At 47.9% G+C, this 19,469-nt stretch overlaps 1 protein-coding gene and 1 non-coding gene across 2 annotated transcripts in view; one reads left to right on the forward strand and one right to left on the reverse strand.

Annotated features, from left to right (window-relative positions):
• Fig4 (FIG4 phosphoinositide 5-phosphatase) overlaps window positions 1-19,469 on the reverse strand; it is a 115,016-nt gene that overhangs the window by 18,464 nt on the left and 77,083 nt on the right. Inside the window, exons 19-22 of the mRNA XM_032888490.1 lie at window positions 18,741-18,824; window positions 17,126-17,321; window positions 15,943-16,025; window positions 12,053-12,139 (exon numbers count right to left, since the gene is read on the reverse strand). Coding sequence (XP_032744381.1) covers window positions 12,053-12,139; window positions 15,943-16,025; window positions 17,126-17,321; window positions 18,741-18,824 — 450 coding nt within the window. The remainder of the gene's footprint in view (window positions 1-12,052; window positions 12,140-15,942; window positions 16,026-17,125; window positions 17,322-18,740; window positions 18,825-19,469) is intronic.
• On the forward strand, window positions 6,056-6,189 carry LOC116887733. The gene has a single exon (XR_004386245.1). It is a non-coding gene; the product is annotated as a small nucleolar RNA SNORA17 (small nucleolar RNA).

Below are 19,469 nucleotides of genomic sequence, written 5' to 3' on the forward strand. Positions count from 1 at the left end.
CCAAGCTGGATCCTGCCTACTCCTTAGTGTATGCTCTCTCTGCACTGAACATGTTCCAGTCATCCCATAGCAGACTTACGAATGATGTCACTGATTCATCCTATCTGCACACCCCAGATCAGAAGGATGCTGAAGGACTCAGAGAGTTCCGACCTTTACTGTCTGCCCTGTGACAAAGCAGTACATGATACACTGTAAGTGCTTATATCATATCTACTGCATAAGTGAACGGCCCACTTTCTGCTTCCAGCTGTTTATAATCCTAGCTGGACTTGTGGCTGTGGTCAGGACAATTGTACATTTATAAAAACTACTTTTATTAAAGATCACTTTGCCCAACCTCCGACCAAATGAAGAGGTGCTACAACATTGCCCCAAACAGCACGGCTCTCACTTGAGTACTCTGGGTAGGGCAAGGACGTGAGTCTCAATGCCAGAGACTCTCCCATCACCGTGGATAGCGCCAGCTATTGCACAGATTTTCTTCTCAGGAACCTTAAATCTTCATCCTGATACGTTCTACTTGCTGGTTTCCAAATGAACATCGAACCCCTGCTTTACCTCGCAGTGATATGAGCATTACTCAGGGAATCGATCATGTGACTTCTAATCCCCTTGCTGAGATAAGCACCCTGGGCTATCTCAATGTGCAAAGTTAACAAGCCGTGATGAGCGCGAAAAAGGGCCGGGAAAGTCTAGTAGCCTGGTTTGAAAAAGATGAAACCTTCCAGGGCACCTTATCTGAGCGTCGCAGGATGCGCGTCCTTGGGCTTTCAGAGGACGTGGTCTCATTCCTCAGGGCTGTCTCTCTGCTCTCTGGAAGGGGCAGCTTGCTTCTCTGCCTCATGCTCTGTCTTCACACTGAGCGAGCTAAGAGATTCCCAGCCGGCCATGCTTGGAAGCATCCTTCTGGAGACTTATCATTTTCCAAACACATTTGTGGCTCTGTGTTTTCTCTGCTGAGCACATTTTATATTCTAATAAGATGAGAGGAAACCTATGCGATATAACAGTTTGCTAATGAGCTCTGTGGCCGGAGCTCTTGGCCGAGGGCTTTAAACAATTTATTTCATGACTGCCCTATGAGGAAAAGGCCATTTTTCATTGTCCTCTCCTTCAGGCTTTCACTGTGTTTGTGGTGCAAGAGAGTGGATGACTTCTGTGGTTACACGGACGAGATTTTAGTGACAGTTGGCACCCTCCACTTGTCTTGCATAAGAGAGACAGCCACCAAAGGGTATTACTGAATGAAGGGTGACTGCGTAAAGAACTGCATTAGGAGCCAAGGCTCACAGAGCTGGTGTTCTAGCCCAAGCCCACACTTCACAAAGGGAGCCATGGCTCAGACAGGCAGGGATTTGGTTCAGCAATGGCAGTGACCCCCGAATCCTGGCCCCAAGATCACGCTGCGTCTCCTAATGGACACTTGAGCAAATGAACTGCAGCTAACTGGCCATGCGTGGAGGGGTTCGTTTGCTTGTTTTAATTCATGTTTAGTAACTAACTCACTACAGTGGTCCTGCTATATCCACACACTCTAAATAACAACTTTAAGCCAATCACAGTAAACCATGCAGTAACTGGGGTTGGCATGTGACCCAATCCTGTCCCCTGGAACACAGGAGAGGAAGTGTGCTTGAGGGCACTGGTACTCACTGTTCCTGGGCAGGAGAATGAAGCCCGCCTCCTCTGAGGCTGAAGGAGGCTGTGACAGCACCCCGGGAACACACAAAGCTCATGAACTCACTCTGCTGATGGCCCTGTCAGTGCCTTTCGGGGAAGATAATAGATGACTTTACTGTTTGAACCAGAGGACTTAGGTGCCCTGGTGACTGAGTCGAAAAGCACTCTAGAAAGTTCTGGGAACTTTGGGAGAAACTTTATAAACAGAGCAGTTGCTTCCTTTGCTCTGTAAACAAGTTTTTTTTTTTTTAACATAGAAAATAACTGAACACATCTACAGTCAGCTAGGATGTCATTTGCTGGAAGGTTGTATCTTAATGGCCTTGCAGATAATTCTGGATGTGATATGTAGAGCTGATACAACAGAATCTGATAAGTGTTTTAAAGGTTTGCAATGTGGAAGTGAAACTATATGGACTAACAAACTCCACACTTTGATCTAAAATCCTCTGGTCTATCTTGAACTTGGGATGTAACTTTTTTCCCATCTATATGTGATTTTTTTTTTAATAGCCTGCATTAAAATCCACTAAGCTTTGATGATCTTTCAAATGGCAGATAACAGAGTTTATTTTAACAGTTACTTGAAAAACAAAATCGTATTTAGGGCTAGAGAGATGGCTCAGTGGTTAAGAGCACTGACTGCTCTTCCAGAGATCCTGAGTTCAATTCCCAGCAACCACATGGTGGCTCACAACCATCTGTAATGGGATCTGATGCCCTCTTCTGGTGTGTCTAAGGACAGTGACAGTGTACTCACATATATAAAATTAAAAAAATCTTTTAAAAAAATCATTATTTGTTCAAATCATTTCTAATCTTACTGGGAAAAATCTGTGTACATTGTGTGTGGTGCCCAATGCATACTTCCAAAAATTTGCGTTTCACTTGAAAATTCTAACCCGGTTATTGGTAACAAATACTGCTGACTGTTTCCTTAAAACGACAGGCTTGCTTGATCATTTTGTGGAGGTGTCTGCCAAATACCCAAGCCTGGAGAACCACAGCCCTGCTGTCAGTCAGTCTGGCTGTGGGAGGGAAGTGTGGCGTTCTCTCACAACTTAGACAACTGCAGAAGCCCCTTCCCTCAGACACCACATGACTGAGCAGCAACCGAGAAACTTTATGTACGCATTTCACTACAGTCCCCGTCCCCAGATGACACCCTCATGGGTTACTTAACAACCTCTACTAATCTACCAACTGACCTAAGCATGCCTGGTGTTTTTCCCCAACATTTTCACGCATGGCCCCTCCTCCAAGAGTCCAGTCACCTCTAAGGCTTGGAGCCGTAATCTCAGAGGCTCACTGAGGCCTTGAACCCCCCGGGTCTGCAGACCACTTTTGGAGGACCTATGCTTTGTGCTGCCCCCTTTTTGCCTTTGATGACAAACTGCACCGTTTCTAGTTCTAACCCCTTGGCTCCAGTCTCGGAGGAATGGGTTTCAGGCTCAGTGCCACCACTCAAAACTCCTATAACCCCGAGTGAGCTACGGCCCCTCAAAAACGCTTATCTCAGAAAACTCCAATAATCTCCAAATAGTTTCTGGTGTGCACGCGCGCGCACACACACACACACACACACACACACACACGTACACACACACATACACACACACATACAAACACACACACATACATACACATACAAACACACACACATACATACAAACACACACACGTACATACAAACACACACATACAAACACACACACATACACACAAACACACACATACATACAAACACACACATACAAACACACACACTGTACACATACACACACACACACACACACACACACATGCACGCACGAACGCATGCACATGCACAGAGAGAGAGAGAGAGAGAGAGAGAGAGAGAGAGAGAGAGAGAGAGAGAGAGAGAGCGCACACGTGGAAGAACATTCTGAAAATGCCATCTTGGAGTCCTCCCCGCGCCTGGTCGTACTGTGAGGCCCTTGGTGCTATCCTTGATAAGCTTTGAATCAGGTGACGCTAAGAGACAGTTTACAAGACTGTTGAAAAATATCCAAGGTGGCTGATGTGAGACAAAACTGGACTAAAGGCTGAACGGAAGCAAGAACTCAACAAACAGCGTCTCTGACAATCCTAACCTCAGAAGAACCCGCCTTACCAAGGTTGCTCACAGAGCGGGAAGCAGACTTTGGGCCAGTGGAAAATGCAGTGAGCAGAAGACACTCAAGTATAATTTTGTGTAGATTTGCTGAAAAAGACACCTTAAATACGGCTTTCCCTCTTTCTACTGACATTTTCTGGTGTTTCCAAGATCATTAGATCAATTTTCTTAGCTCTATTTTATTATAAAAAAGTAAAATTCACTTGAACTTTAATTAGCTAATTTACATTCTATTTCCAAACTATATGAAACAGGAATGTTTCGCCATTTATCTTCTGAAATTAACATTTTAGTTTCAAAGAAGGAATACATTATTCTTTTTTTTTCCAGGAATTCAGACATTCTCTAATACATGAATACCAATCACATACAAAAAGGCTTGCTGTCCTGCTACTCAAAAACTACTGGCGATCACATAAAACCAATCCAGTGAAGCCAATAACATAAAATACATTATTCTTAAGTAGGATGTCACAAAACATTAATTTATTTTATTTAACATTAAGTAATGTGTTTCTATATAAGTATAAAACATAAAATAAAATGGCTAAGAAAGTCATAGACCCCCACCCCCACCCCTAGAAAAAAAAATCACAGGCAGCCAAGGAGTACTGAGAAGGAAAACTAGTGTTCTGCAGAGGCAAACCCCTAATTGATCATCCAGCACCAAGTGGCCAATCCTGAGACCACCCACGGCCATACTGCATTACATTCACATTACATTCCTGTGGCTATGCACATGTGTATATTCAACATACATGTTCAACATATATGTTGACGAAAAAGAGGGGCCATGAGTTTGATGAGGGAAAACATGAAAGGGACTAGAGGGGACAACTGATGAAATTATATCATAATTTAAAATGATATAAAAGTCTCAATCCCCCTTTCTTTATGGGTAAAGGCAGGCTGCCTGTGTTCGGATGTTCAGGGTTCATTGACATTTTGGTTACCTTGCACGTACATAATAGAAACCGTGGCTATAAACTTGCTTGGGTGTTACAAGAGAAGAAGATGCAGTTCTGAGGGAGGATTTAGCCTCCACATCTCCACTCTGTCTGATTGAGATCCAATTATAACCCACACTTTTCAATCTGTACAGTAGACATGAAAGTGCTCTGTGTACCTGAAAACAAAGCAAATGCAAACTGGGAGGTCGTGGCTCTGCCCTCTGCAGACTGCTCACGTGATTGTAAGAACTGGCTACGATATACAGAAGAATTCGCTCATCAAGAGCCCTAACAATTTGGTAGTAGTAGGTAATAAAAACATCAGAAAATCTGTGCCCATTTTCCCACATCTCACCAATGCGTATGTTAACTAACAGCAGGAACAATTATCCATTGTTAAGAGCTCCGGGCTGCTAAGTCCAAGACAGAAAATAACCACAATAAAATAAAAGCTTACAGATGTGGTTCACTGTCTTACGATACATTTTGATCTGTTCTTCTTGGTATTTCTCTATCAGATTTGATGAGTGCATAATATTCCTTAAAGAGGGAAAACATTTCAAACATTCAGGTTGAAAATAACACTATATATGAGGTGTCGCCCTAAAGACTGGGGTTATAAACCAGATGAACTAAGTCTCAAGTAGCTTACTCTTTCCAACTGCCACACAGAAGCATCAGTTTGCTCAGGACCTTCTGCCTTATAAACGTGAGAGGGCAGCCGGAAGCACGGTTTTCTCCCCATGGAAACGTGCAACTGGCTTTAGTGGCTTCTGCTGTTACTCCGCAAGTTTCCTTATAGGCGTAAGGGGAAGGGGCAATAACATCCAAATATCAAACATGCGGAATTGCACAAGAATCAGAAGAGATTTGCGGGTGAATTTTAAACGTAATTAGGACTCAAAGGCATTTGTGTTTTTAAAGGGTCGTGCATGAGTGCAGAGTTGCACCTAGGACAGGTCAGCGTCTGCACGTGTAAGCCGAGCGCCAATATCTGGGTGTACTGCTTTTCTTGTTCTGATGCAGCCAGTAGATAAGTTCTTTATCCCTGACTCAAATCCCTTCTCCACACAATTTCCAAACTGACCTTTCTAAAATGCAAATACAAGCACACCACTCTCTTGATTACGGTACAGCTTTGGAACTAAAGGTCATGCTGTCCGCCCAGTCTCTTCCAGCCTAGTTCTGACCCGTGCAGGCCTCCTCTCCGGCCCCATCACTACCTTCTTAAACTGGACGCACAGAATTACCTTCGGGTCTTCCTACGGTTTGGACGTGGGTCTACCCCGTCCCCCTCGATGGCACTGTGGGTACGGCTGCTGTGTCACCTGTGCGTCTATGGGTGGCAGAGAGGAGAGAGGCTATGTCCACCTCAGATTTCTGACCTGTGAGCATACAAATGATTGGTAGCCTAACACTCCTAACAACCATCAGGCCGGCACCGGGGGAGGGGGAGGAGCAGACAGGGAACTAGCCTGAGACTACCAGACCAGCGTGGCTGGGCTCCCACGATGGGGAGTGAGTTGGAGCCTAGAAGAGCCCAACTTGGGACTATGGATCCCAAGTGGGAGTGAGCCTGAGATTATGACCCTTGCATGGGTCCCTGCCGAGGAGCCAGCCTCAGACGACTACTACACAGGGAACTCGTACCCAAGATGACCCTTGCCTGGCACCACAATGCACAAGCAGGGCATAGCATTCCTGAGATGACACCAGACACTCAGAGACCCTGGGCTCTCCTAAGAAGAGCAAGTAAGTGATGGAGAAAGGGAAGGGAAAGAGGAAACGGAAGGACGTGGGCACGATGAAGAGAGGCAGAACTGGAGACTCATGGGTAGTAAGGAACAGATTGATGGGAGTAGCCAGTGATGCCACCTGGGACCATGGTAAGGTCCTGGCCTGTGCTGCCACGGGGGAGGGCACCATCTGGGTCTACAGGGGTCTGTTACCACCAAAGACTAGGCAGACCTCCCTAGCAGGGGAATGCTGCCCAAGGGACATGTTGATGTCTGAGGAATGAATGTGTAGATCTGGCCCTGCCCCTTATCTGGGCATTGTGGGAGAGCTGGTTTTGGGAGCAGGAGAGCTGGCCCTGCCCCTAGTCAGCTGCATTACTTGGGAGAATGGGTACACACATTGTGGAGTTGCAGTTGAGCTGAGCCCAAGGATGTAAGTATGGGAGAACCCCATCACTCATCTCCCAGGCAGAAATGTGAACGAGGAAGAGATACCCTCCTTCCCTGCTACCCTACATCACCTGCAGCAGATGGGAGAGCTGGCTCTGGGGTCATGAGAGCAGGAGAGCAGACCCTGCCCCTCATCCACTGCAGCACTCAGGAGAGCAGGCCCTGTGCCTTACCCGGGCACACAGTAGAGCTGACCCTGGTGGTGGAGGCACAGGCAAGATAGGCTGGCCCGAGAATGTGAGGATGCAAGAGCTGGCCTCACCACTTGTCTGCGTTCAGTGACATGGGTGACAGAAATGTGCCTCCTCCTTACCCTTTCCCCCTGCCACATCTGGCAGGAAAGTTGGCTCCAAGTCATCAGAGCAAGAGAGCTGGCCCTACCCCTAATCTACTGCAGCACTTAGGAGAGCAGGCTCCGCATAGTAGAGCTGGACCTGGATGTGTGGCTTGCGGGCGAGCCTGCCGGAGGGGTGAGAATGGGAGAGCTGGTGGGCTGACCCGCTCACATACCCCTCAGGCCCAGATCTAGGGCTTTGAATTGCCCACCGCAACTTCTACCCCACTCATGACATGCTGGAGTACATGAAGGGGTTGGTCCTACAAATTCAAAACCAGAGGATCTCCATGACACAGGGCAGAAACGGGACATCTGAGAGGAGTCCCAGTGAGGACCCAGTGTTGATAGTGGAGCAGAAGGCAGAGGCCTCGAACCAGACCGAGTCATTGCAATGACCATTTCCAAGCAAGGAAGGGGAACAAAAGGGTATACTGTAGGACACACTGGGACACACTGGGACACACTACAGCTTCTACAACAAGACTCTTTTTGTTCCTCTGTTGGGGAAGAGTTTGCAGAGATGGAGGGGAGAGACAAGGAGAGAGGGAGATGAGTGGGATTGGGGTACATGATATGAAATTCACAGGGAACCAATAGAAAGAAAAACAAAACAAATCCATCTTGTTGTGATAAATCTGACCTACTAACAGTAGCAGGTGCTCTTGTATTGTAGTGGTCACGTGAAGACACACTTGCTCTGCTCTCTGGCCCTCTCCCTTTTCACCTCTTGGCATTTCCATGTGTACTTTAATCTGTTGTTTCCGATCGTCTCCTGCCCCCATCCATGTCCCAGTGTCAATTCCCGGGACATAACCAGAGTTTTGTCCAAAGCTTCCAATTGTGTCTATGATTCTGCCACAATTTAATTTGTACTTAAATGCTGGAAACAGAGCTAAATTTTTTTAATTCATGAAATTCGGCAGGTATAAAGGCTCAGACCTATAATTCCAGCACCTGAAATGTTGAGACAGGAGGATTGTTATGAGTTTAAGGCTATTTTAGGCCACATATTGACTTCCCATAGAGCTTGGGCTATAGAATAAGACTGTTTCAAAAAAGGTACCTACTCTCACAACACAAAAATATACACACACACACACACACACACACACACATGCATACACACAAATATACACACATATATACACATACACATACATATACACATATAACACATACATACACTAAATTTAACAATTTTCAATGTACTTCCAAGTAATTTATCTATTTGCAATATATTTTAAATTCATTCTTTAAGAATCTCACATACACACACAAATACACACACACATACACGATACATTTGATCATACATTTATCCCCCATTGTCTTCCTCTGACTCTTCCAGGATCATCCTCTTTTCTTCTCCTCCTCCTGATTGGCAAACATCCCCGTAAACGTCAGTAGACAGCCATACCACCAGCTCTCCTCAGGAAGTCCATGCAATAGCATAGGCCTAAAGCTGGCTTCCTTACTCTGTGTTACAGCTCACCCTCACTGCACTAGGGGACTCCTAAGTCAGACGGTATCCATACGAAGTCTATGTCTCGCATTTGGACCCCTCTTAGGAGGGATTTTTAAGGGAGTGAAGCGACTCTAGAACAGGCAAGCCACAGAGAAGCAGGCATTTAGCAAACACATGCTCCGTCTTTTTAACCCTACTGATGCTTGGCCCATGGAATAAGAATTCCCAGGGAATCTGAGGGAAGTAAAAATGACAGCACACTGGTCTTGCAGAGAGATAAAGACCTACCCCTAAGGCATTGTAACACCAGGCATAGCTAGTGTCACTGGGTCCTTTTAACTAGGCAAGTTAACAGATGCAGAGGGGAGGGATAATGCAGAATGCCTCTTTACTTCACAGTTTTCAGTATTACTGTACAAGGAGGGATGGTGCATGTGCTCGTGCATGCGTGTGTGTATGCATGTGCATGTGCATGAGAGAGAGAGAGAGAGAGAGAGAGAGAGAGAGAGAGAGAGAGAGAGAGAGAGAAGGCATACTTTCTTTAAATATTAACAAAAGTCAACATCAACACAATGTTGACACAGAAAGGTGTCTACAGTCCCAGGTCAGGCGACAAGATCAAAGTATGTCCTGTTAGTGCCCATGAACTTCCATTTCTATTTGGATGCTTTAAAAAGGCCGCTGCCCATCCTAAGCATATGTAGTTCACAGGTAGACAGCATGGGTACCAGAAGCAATCAGTCTGGGCTCGAATCCTCCTTCCTCCACCTGTCGGCTGCTTGAACTTGGGCAAATTACATCACCCGTGCACTTACCTCAGCTTTCCACCTCTGTCCATACAGCGGACATTGATAAAAGCTACGTTTCCATGATGTCTTTGGGAATTGAGTGAGAACAGGAAATAGAGGTTAAAGTACACAGGACAGAGGCTATCTGAGCACTGAATGGACAATGACGATGGGTGACGTCCTTCCGAGTGTAATTAGAAAGCTGTCACACTTGGATCAAACACAGCTTTGGGGTATTTGTGCTGGCAACACAGACAACTGACCAGGGTGGGTTTAGCACGAACCTTCAAGTGATGCTCTACAAGGTCCTGGGGTGGCGATGTCTGGATCCCCCATCCAGGTTTCTGTACCTACAGATTAGGAAACCTCTGTGCTGTGGCTTCTTGGGAGTTCTATTAGTGAGGATACATGTAACATTTTATGTTGTAGCTCTCTCCAGTTTGTGAAGGCAAAGCTGGTAAGCCTCAGAATTTCAGGAAAACCTGGGAGACAATGAAGTGTGGGGGCCCAGCAGGCACAGAAGCGCATGAACGTCCAAGAGTGTCATCGTTTTAAATGTACCAGAACCGAAGCTGCAGACAAGGAGGCTTCGAGGGCCTCACACAAGTCTGGTTTCTGCTGCTGTGGAAGCAGCTCCAGAGAACTAAAAATGATAGTTGGCATTTTAAGAACCTGGTTATAGAGTTCCAGTTTAAAGGGCACACACACACAGCCCTCTCTGCAAACACGCTTGCCAGTTGCCATGACAGCGTAAGGCAGCACTTAGCAAGCTCTTTGTTATCCTGCTGAGGACGATGTACAAAAACATACTCATGATAGACTCTTCACTAATTAAGTGGGAAAGGTTAAAATACATTTCTACATCCACATGGCTCGCCTGAGCCCGGGGCTCAGGAGAGCAAATGTTGAGATATGAATAAGAAAGAACCAAGTAAGTAATAAGTTTGACAAATGACATCTAAAACTGAAAGAAGGAAGGAAAACTTTTACTCCTCTCCTCGTTATCGTCCCCTAATGAGCCACACCTTACTTTGTATATGGAAGGGTCGGTTTGCACCACATGATTAGCTCTCCGCGTCGCTCACTAACATCCTAATACACTTTTGCTCTTCGTCTCCTTGATCTCAACCCATACGTCCATGCGTTAATGAGTTGATGTGCTTCCCATGCCTCCAGAAAAGAGTAAGGAAAGGACGGACGCTGGCAGGAAGGAGGAAGGGACCTGCAGGGGTCTGACAGCGCTGCCTCAGGCTTTCCATGCTCACTAGCCACCACGCCCCGTGCAGAAACCAAGCACCCAGCACCTACCAGTTAAACATGCATTGACCGAGTGTCGACAGTGCCAGGCCCTGCCCAGACACCTCCCATAGACCCCACTGAACCCCCACTTTGACTCCCCCTGCAGAAGGAATGGAACACACTATGTGTTGTCTGGAACCCCTCCTTGTCACCTCCATGCTTTGTGCTGGCATACAGACACGATGAGGCATATAAAGGCCATGACCGTCACGGTGACTTACTAAGAACTTGCTCCAGACACTGCGAAGTATACTGGCTTCCCTGTCTGCAACAGGTGCACACATGGAGTGTAACAGCCACACAAAGCGTGACTTGTTTGCTCAAGGTAACAACCCGGAAAGTGGCGTAATTTGAACATAGTTCTGTTTAGCTAAGAACTTGCTCCTGTTTAACCTCCAAGTCATTAGCACTCATAGGATCGCAGAGCGAGACGAGATTAATCCGCCCATGCTCTGGAGCGGTGGTTCTTGACCTGTGGGGAGGGGGAGTCAGATGACCCTTTCACAGGGGTCACATATCAGATATTTGCAATATAACTCATAACAGAAGCAAAATTACAGTCATGAAGCAGTAACAAGATAATTGTGTGATTGGGGTTATGACCACGACATGAGGAACCGTGTTAAGGGGTCACAGCACTAGGAAGGTTGAGAACCACTCCTCTGGAGGGTCTTGTGATATGCCCATAGTCTCTCTGGCACTGGAATTGCTTCAGTGTCCCCTCTCTAACCAAGTCAGGGCAGAGTCCATGGAGGAAAGACAAGGGGTGCAGTTTAAGGTCGCAACCTCTTCTCCACCCTGACCTTCTGCTCCCCCAAGACAGCTTTCAGTAAAGAAAGTGGCAAGAAGAATGCTCCTGTGTGTCAGATTATGCTGAGTTGGTGACAACACTGGATATTTTCCCTAACGAGTCACCAGACATTCCACGAGTTGCACGGATACAGAGATCTTTTTTTTTTTTAACAGATTCAATAAAAGGCCAGCAAGACAGTTCTGCAGGTAAAGGGGCACCAAGCCTGCTGACCTGAGTTCAATCTCTGGAACCCACATGGTGGAAAGAGAGTTGACTCCCTCAAATTGTCCTCTGACCCCCACGTGTGTGTTGTGGTGCATACACAGACACACACACACACACACACACACACACACACACACACACACACACACAAATGAAATCAAAGTTTTTCGAAGTCGTCTGAGTACTTACAGTTTGATAACTCCGTCTGAGCACCGGGCACACATCTGCGGGCTGCTCCGGTCCTGTCTATGCTGACTCTGCCCCAGTTGAACAAACCTATAGAATACGAAGGACCAGTATAAGCTAAAGGTGGGAGCACCTTGAGGAGTCCAGAGACTCACAGCGACCGTGCACTTGCACAAACATGGTGGTGACACACGTGAAGTCGCCTCTGCATTTCCATGATGGAAGTGTGAAACCACACAACATCAAATACAGGAAGCATGGGGTCGGGTGCTCGCAAAGTTACAAAGTAACTCAGAGAGGGCTTAGGCCAGTGGCTGGCCCTGAGGGGGGAAACTGCTGAGTCCACAGCACGGACTCAGCTTCCTCAGTACCGAACAACCCTCCCCATTCTCTCACTCCCCTGCCTCACCCCCAAGCACACTCCGCTACACTAGGAAAACTGCTGTCAATCAAACAGGAAGGCAGCTGTGAGCCTGCCATCTCACCCCTCCCCAGGGACGGGTGTGGCATTAACCCGAGCTTTAACTCAGGCCAAAGAGGACAGCCACACTCATGCCTGCAGGGCGGCCAATACCACGCACGCCCAACTTCCCCTCGGAGACGCAGTCCGTCTTCCTGGTCCCGTGGGAGGTAACAGGACAGGATCGAGGAGCCGGTCTCCTTCCTGTTTCTCCCACTTAGAACATTTCCCTTTGATGACTACGTCTTACCATTTATTTCTCATACGCTTTTCTGAGGTCAAGTGCACCCATTGTGAGATTCTTACGGTGCTGCCGCGAACTCTCTAGGGCTTGCTTTAATCTAAGGCAAGTGGCCCCAGTTAGGGACGGAGAACGTTATGTGACATTAGGTACACACATTTAGAACTCCTCAGATGCGGAATCACTATCACAATAGAAAACATTGTGTATGTGGGTGGGGGGAGAGAAGACTCGAGGTCAAGAGCACCCAGGGTGCATTCCCGTGCCCTCTTCTGGCTTCCCTGCTGTCCTGTTCCTGGAAGGAAGGAAAAAGGGAGACGCACACACACATACACACACACATGCAGGGGAAACATGCACATAAAAGTCATTTAATTAAAGCAAAAACATGGTGGCCTCGGTATGAGGCTCCATGGAGGAGAAAGCTTTCAGGTCTGGTCAAGAGAGCAAACCAAAGCCATTGAAAAGTTGGAGAATGAAGGTAGAGAGCAGGAGTCAGAGGTCAGAGGTCAGAGGTCAGAACAAACCATGAACCTGGGGAATCCTGACGGTTGCAGCTCAGTGCAAGAAAAACAAGTGGGAGAGAGCCAGGACAGGCTGCAGGGCAGGGCCAGTGGTGAGCTCCCTCCTCAGACTCTGTAGTCCAGAGTCAGCTGCGCCCTCTCCTCACCTCAGGGTTCTGTGGCCCTGAGTGAGCTGTGGTGTAGAAGCTGAACTCCTGTGAGCACCAGTTTACTGGGTGCACTCACCTGGGGGTGGGAAGGCTACCTATTAGTTTAGGGTAGAATTGCATGTGCTCTTTTCTTGCTCTCTTGATCCAAGGAGGCACCAGGATAGCTCTAGTGCCCAGCTGGGTCAGGAGTGGGGCGAGGCAGTCCCTGAACATGAGAGGGTCACCCCTGGCCTAGCTACAACATAAACTTCTGCAGTGTGGATGGAATGTCTCCCATCAAAGGCTCATGCATGAAAGTTTGTTCCCACAGCAGGACCGCTGAGAGGTAAGTGGCGGGAACCTTAGGACATGGGGTCTAATCAGAGGTTTTATGTCACCTGAGCATGACCTCAGATGGACCTGGGGACCCTGGTTTTCTCTGACATGTTTGTGTCCCGGCCATGAGATAAACAATTTTGCCTCAGTGTGTACTTCCCGCCCCAGTGTTCTGCCTTGCCACTGCGCCAAAAGCAACAGGGTTGACTGGACATAGACTGTAACCTCCAAATCTGTGAGTCACAGAAACTTTCTTCCTTCTAAGCTGATGACCTCAGGTCTCACTGTTTTAGCAGCAGACAGCTGACAAGCAGACAGGAAGGGACTACTCACGCGGAGGGAAGGAATGGCCGGTGGCCTTACCCTTTGCCCATTCTCTGTTAGCATCAACAGCTCGAGGAGTGAGGGAAGGAAACAGCGTGAGTGTGAATCACAAGATTCCCAGGAAGCAAAGGATACGTATCCCGGAGTAGCCACTGACCGGCCCTGTACCTCTTTGTGAACCAACTACAGAGGTGTTTAGAGAACAAACAAGACACCGCAGAGCCCTGTGTGATGGGGTGTCATGAGAACAAGGCTGATTCCAGGGTGGACGGCCCCTGCAGCCTCCCTTCCGTGCAGACTGCCGCCAACATTCTTAGGCTGGGTGTTTCCCAGGGATGCAGGGCTGATGAACCCTGCATCTCACTCCCACAAGGAGACAAAAGAAGTAGGCCTTACAGCCTGAGCCAGTAAGACAGCAGGGGAAGTCATGTCTGAGGCGACGACGACGACGACGACGACGACGACGACGACGACGACGACGACGACGACGACGACGACGACGACGACGACGACGACGACGACGACGACGACGACGACGACACAACACTTTTCTTTTTCTTCCAACCGAGCTGCCATTTTGGTCCTTGCCACGCAGACTCATACTCCGCGAGCGGCAACGGTTCTCAGCTCTCCAGCCCAGCAGCTGTCCCTCCAGACCACGTGCTCCAGGTGCACGGTGTCACAGTTTAGTTACGGAGTTGGAAAGAGTGGGCAAGTTAGGAACTGCGCTCGTGTGTCCAGGAGTAGGCACGTGCGGCTCCATTCTAAATGTCTGACTCAGCTCTTGGCCAGACAGTGTCGCGGGTTTATGACGTGCCAAGTTATGGAGGCTGACTTCGTAGTCAAGAGACTCCACCTAATTCATGTTCATGTATCATAGGATAGACTTTAGCAGTTTGAGGTGAAAACTAGCATCCTTCGGTCAGTGCACAGTGAACGGAACGGCCCTCCCTAAAGTGAAGCTGAGCGTTTGCTCTTACACAGTGTATGTCCTGTGTCGTGTGTCACAGTCAAATGTAAATGAACGGGGTGGAGTATGTCCCCAGGGATACAGTGTCAGAAGGTTGTCCTGGGCTCAGGAGATGCTTGTGGTGGTCCTGCCAAGTTCTTTATGTTCTAGGGGAAAGGACCCTTAAGCTCTCAGAACCTTGAGTCTTCTAGCCGCATACACAGCTCACTTGGCACCATTTTAGGAAATGCCCTTCAAGGGCTTTGCTCCTTCAGTGAAGTCTAACTCATCCACACATCCTGAACTGCAGCCCTCCCTCTGCCACTTCCCTCCTTAACCGCCTCAGATGTAACGTGAATGCAAGGTAGGTGCTTCAGCCGGACGCGGGCAGCACTCATATGTAAATGCCCTGTGATCCCTCCCACTGAGGCAGCGTCTGAAGCACTAGATCCTCTCCCCAGGACAAACCAGAGCTTCAGACTTGGACATCTAAAGGCCGCTGTGCTCCATGCAGCTGCCTTCTATATCACTGCTTTGACTTCCGTGTTGGTCAGTTTCCTGCCATGGCGTTACGTCAACTCTAGTTGACATAAGCTGGACTCATCTGAGAAGAAGGAATGTCAATGAAGGGACTGCCTCCATCAGTCTGGTCGGAGGGCACGTCTGTGAGGCACTGTCTTGAGTGCTGATGGGAGTGACTGGTGCCATTCTGGGGAGGCGAGCCTGGGCTACGTAAGAACAGGAGCTGAGCAAGCCCCTAAGGAGCACTCCTCATGGGTCCTGCTTGAGCTCCTGCCCTGACTGCTCCCAAGGATGGACTGTGTGTGACCCATAACCAGTTAAACCATCTCCTCCTCGACTCGGCTCTGCTCAGTGTGTATGCGGCAGTAATCCCACGATTCACTGCTCTTTCCTTCCTTCAGTCTCTTACCTGGCATAAATGGCGTGATCCTCCTCGGACAGGCTACGTGAGAGGCTAACTCCATATACTTCCTTCATGGGTTGGGCCACACTCTGGAGTTTTAAGAACAAGAACTGGTTAGAATCATCGGATAGTCTCCATGTTAGTATCCCCAGAGATGAAGACAATGAGCTGGGAATTTTTCCACAAGAGCAAGAATACATTTTTTTCATATTGCTCATTAAAATTCAGCTAATGTCATTCAAAAATCTGTTTGCTGGGATCAGTGGCGCGTGCGTATAATCCTGGGACTTGAAGGGCTGAGGCAGGAGGATTGCAGTGAATTTGAGGGTCATCTGGATTACACAGGGAGTTCTAGTATGGCATGGTGTTACGAAAGACCCTGCCTCCAAACAAAACAATGACAACCACAGCCCAAAAAACAAACACAAACCCCAAGAAAACCATGATTCTTGTTTCTTACTGAAATGGCTTAGTTTAAGGGTTTTTTAATGTGCTAGATAAACATAGCTGCTGTATATAACGTAGGGGTTAACAGTTTATTTCTTATTTCTTTCTGTCAAAGGCCAGACAGGAACTAGTCTAAGCCTGTTGGGTTACACAGCCTCTGCTGCTACTACTCAACGTTGGCGTAGAGTGTGAACCACCAGACGAGACGTGAGCAGGCAGAGCTGGTTTCCGGAGAAACTGCATTTTCGCAAACATCAGGTGGGCTGGGTTTGGCCAATGCCACTCCACTAACGCCTCAATAGCAGGACAAGTTCTTACCACATTGTGACTTTTAGCAATTTCCGGAAAGCAACTGTTTGTGCTCACGTGTTTTCCTTACTGTACTGGTAACCTGATTTGGACAGGACTCATTCCTGGCAGGACCATCCAAGGGAGCCCAGTGTGCAGGTGACCGCGTGGGGATAACAGACATCAAGTGGACGGGATGCTCCGGGAAGGACAGGACTCTCTTAAAGCTTCTGAAGTGGTAAGAAATCTACCACTACGAAGAGGAAGGCTGAAGCATCCCAAGGTCTGAGCAGAATGCAGCCGTCCTAGGCCGCGCCTGGGGCACTGCACTAAAGCGGTGTGAGTTGGGTAATATGACATTTTCCTGCTCTGGGCCTTCTAAGCAGAAGCAGGATTTTAAAGCTCGTTTTCCAGAGCCTCGGGCTAGATCGCACAGGCTCCCCTGCCCCCGCACCTCAGTCACTTTGGCGCTGTCTCCAGTGTCAGTCATCTTCACAGGAGTGGATCGCTGCGAGATGGAACCTTCATCTTCCCGGTCAGTACCAGAGTCGTCCTCGGAGCTGCTGGACACGGCCTCCTCGCTGGGGGGTGGCGGGGCGCTGGCTGCCGTTTTCCGCTGCAGGACAGCCTCCTCTCTGTTGCTTTTGTTCCTGTGAGGAGATGGAGATGAACGTGAAGGATTGTCAAGCCGAATCTTTAACCATCACTGTGGATGGCTGTGTCCCGAGCCAAGTCCGAGGGAAGCATGGGGATACGTGAGAAGCGGGCATCTAGACTCAAGTCGCACTATGTGGAAAGTCAGCGTCTTTTGACATAACGAAATTGCCATAATTAAACAACTGGCCAAATGTACTCGGGGAGGGCAGGGGCCTTCTCACCGTGGGCCCCATAGCCTCTTCTGGTAACTGAAACTGGGGTGGTCTGCATGTCTAATTCAGAAGGAGGATTACGTACACCTGAGATCTTACAGCTTGGGTGTGGAGCTGGGGCTGGAACTCAGAGGCTTCTGCTTTGCAGAGCGGGGTTTGCACTGACTGAGCATGCCCTAGCCCTTACTGTTAAAATAGTTCACTGTATGTTACTAAAAACACAGCAATACATGGAAAATCTCAGGAAAGAAAAACATGCAATATATCCCATCAGAGTTAGATATTGTAAAAAACAAAACAAAACACCATTCTGACCTTCCCCACCTAAAACTTGATCTGACAGCATTTCTGGGCTGACCTCCCCATCCAGAGGTCCAGATGATCTGTCCCAGGATCACCTTGGGATTAAACTCCAACACTTTCTGTCTTTTAAACTCTTAACATCTGGTCAGGGCTTAATGTGAAACTCCTGAAAGGTCACGGATTTAAGGCACAGAAACGATGCATCTGGAAATATTTGCATGTGAACCTGTGTGTAAATTACACGCAGCTAAAATCCGATTGGGCTCACACCGCTAAATACAGGTGAGGCAGGGTGTCTGCAGTCTTGCCGTGACTTCTGCTCCAAGCAGAGAAGCAGTGTTACCACTGTAGCAGGCGGTCACGCGGTCTCGGGAGTCGTTGGCCTGAACACTACACACTTCACTCCAGTCTCCCAGTGGGAAACAGATGCAAACTTGGAGAGGTGGGCTGCATGTTATTAGATATAGAAATGTTCTTCCTGCAGATAGTTCTGTAGCCACGCAAGGAAAGCTATGGCGTTCTCGATTATAGTGGGATCACTTTTACTTTCAGATCCAACTAAAACTAACACAGGAAGTAAAATACACACAGGTTTTAACTATTTTATGCTGAGAAACAAAGAAAGCTGGGTTATTTATAGAACATCTAGTCCTCATCTTTATCCCGTGTTATGTTCACAATTTAAATTAATAAAATAGTCCACGTTGCTGAGATTATCAGGAATTCTGTCTTCATCAGTGAGCATTTCAATGACCTCAGTGCCATTAGTGAGCTTTTAACACAGATGCAACGCACAGACCTTAGTGGTGCGACATCGTTAGTTCTGGATGGGAATATTACTGCAAGCACTATTATTTATACGAGTCTTTACGTTTTCATTCTATATGCAAATCTTACCCCAGTACGGATTTCCCGGTTTCGTCTGGTTTTCGCACAGTGAATGGACTTGGGTCAATGCCAATAGTTTTAGGCATAAAATCACTAGAAAAAAGATGAAAAAGTTAAAATACTGTATAAGTCACTGTCTATGCTGATGATGCTGGCTCTGTTTTCTGCTAACCTTGCCTCTGGGGCTATACATAGTCTAACACGAGTACGCATGAGCGCTTCAGCTGACGGGGCTCACAAGAAGCCCGAGAACTAATAGCTCTGGGTGATGGACCTGTGACTGTGGTGACTTCTCTCACACCTGCAGGAGCTGAGTTGTAAATGAGCTGAATGGAAAGCTGTGTTTGCTGGGAAGGGATGGCATCCCGGGCAAGCCTAGGATGCACACCATCTGGCGAGATATCACTTCTCAGGTAAACAAACCAGCGGCCAGACACGAAGCTGCTCAGGTCTATGAACGTAATAAGGCAGACCACTGAAGGAGGTAGACATAATGATCAAAGGACAGGGGCACGAAGTAAAAGAGCGTCTACCTCGTTAAACCAGGGCTCGTTCACAATGAGGGGACGCTTCTCACAGAAGCTGACCTAATGTCCACTCAGTGAGCTAAGCCCAAGCCCCTTCCTCAGCATCAAAGTCTACCTTCCTGTCACCACAGAAGCCAGGCACATCACAGCCGGGCCAACAGGGCAGCAGTCTGTGAGTTCTGCTAAGATCCCTGGCTCCTGGTGAGGGTAT

This window comes from Rattus rattus, chromosome 18 (genome assembly GCF_011064425.1).
Source record: "Rattus rattus isolate New Zealand chromosome 18, Rrattus_CSIRO_v1, whole genome shotgun sequence".
NCBI lineage: Eukaryota > Metazoa > Chordata > Mammalia > Rodentia > Muridae > Rattus > Rattus rattus.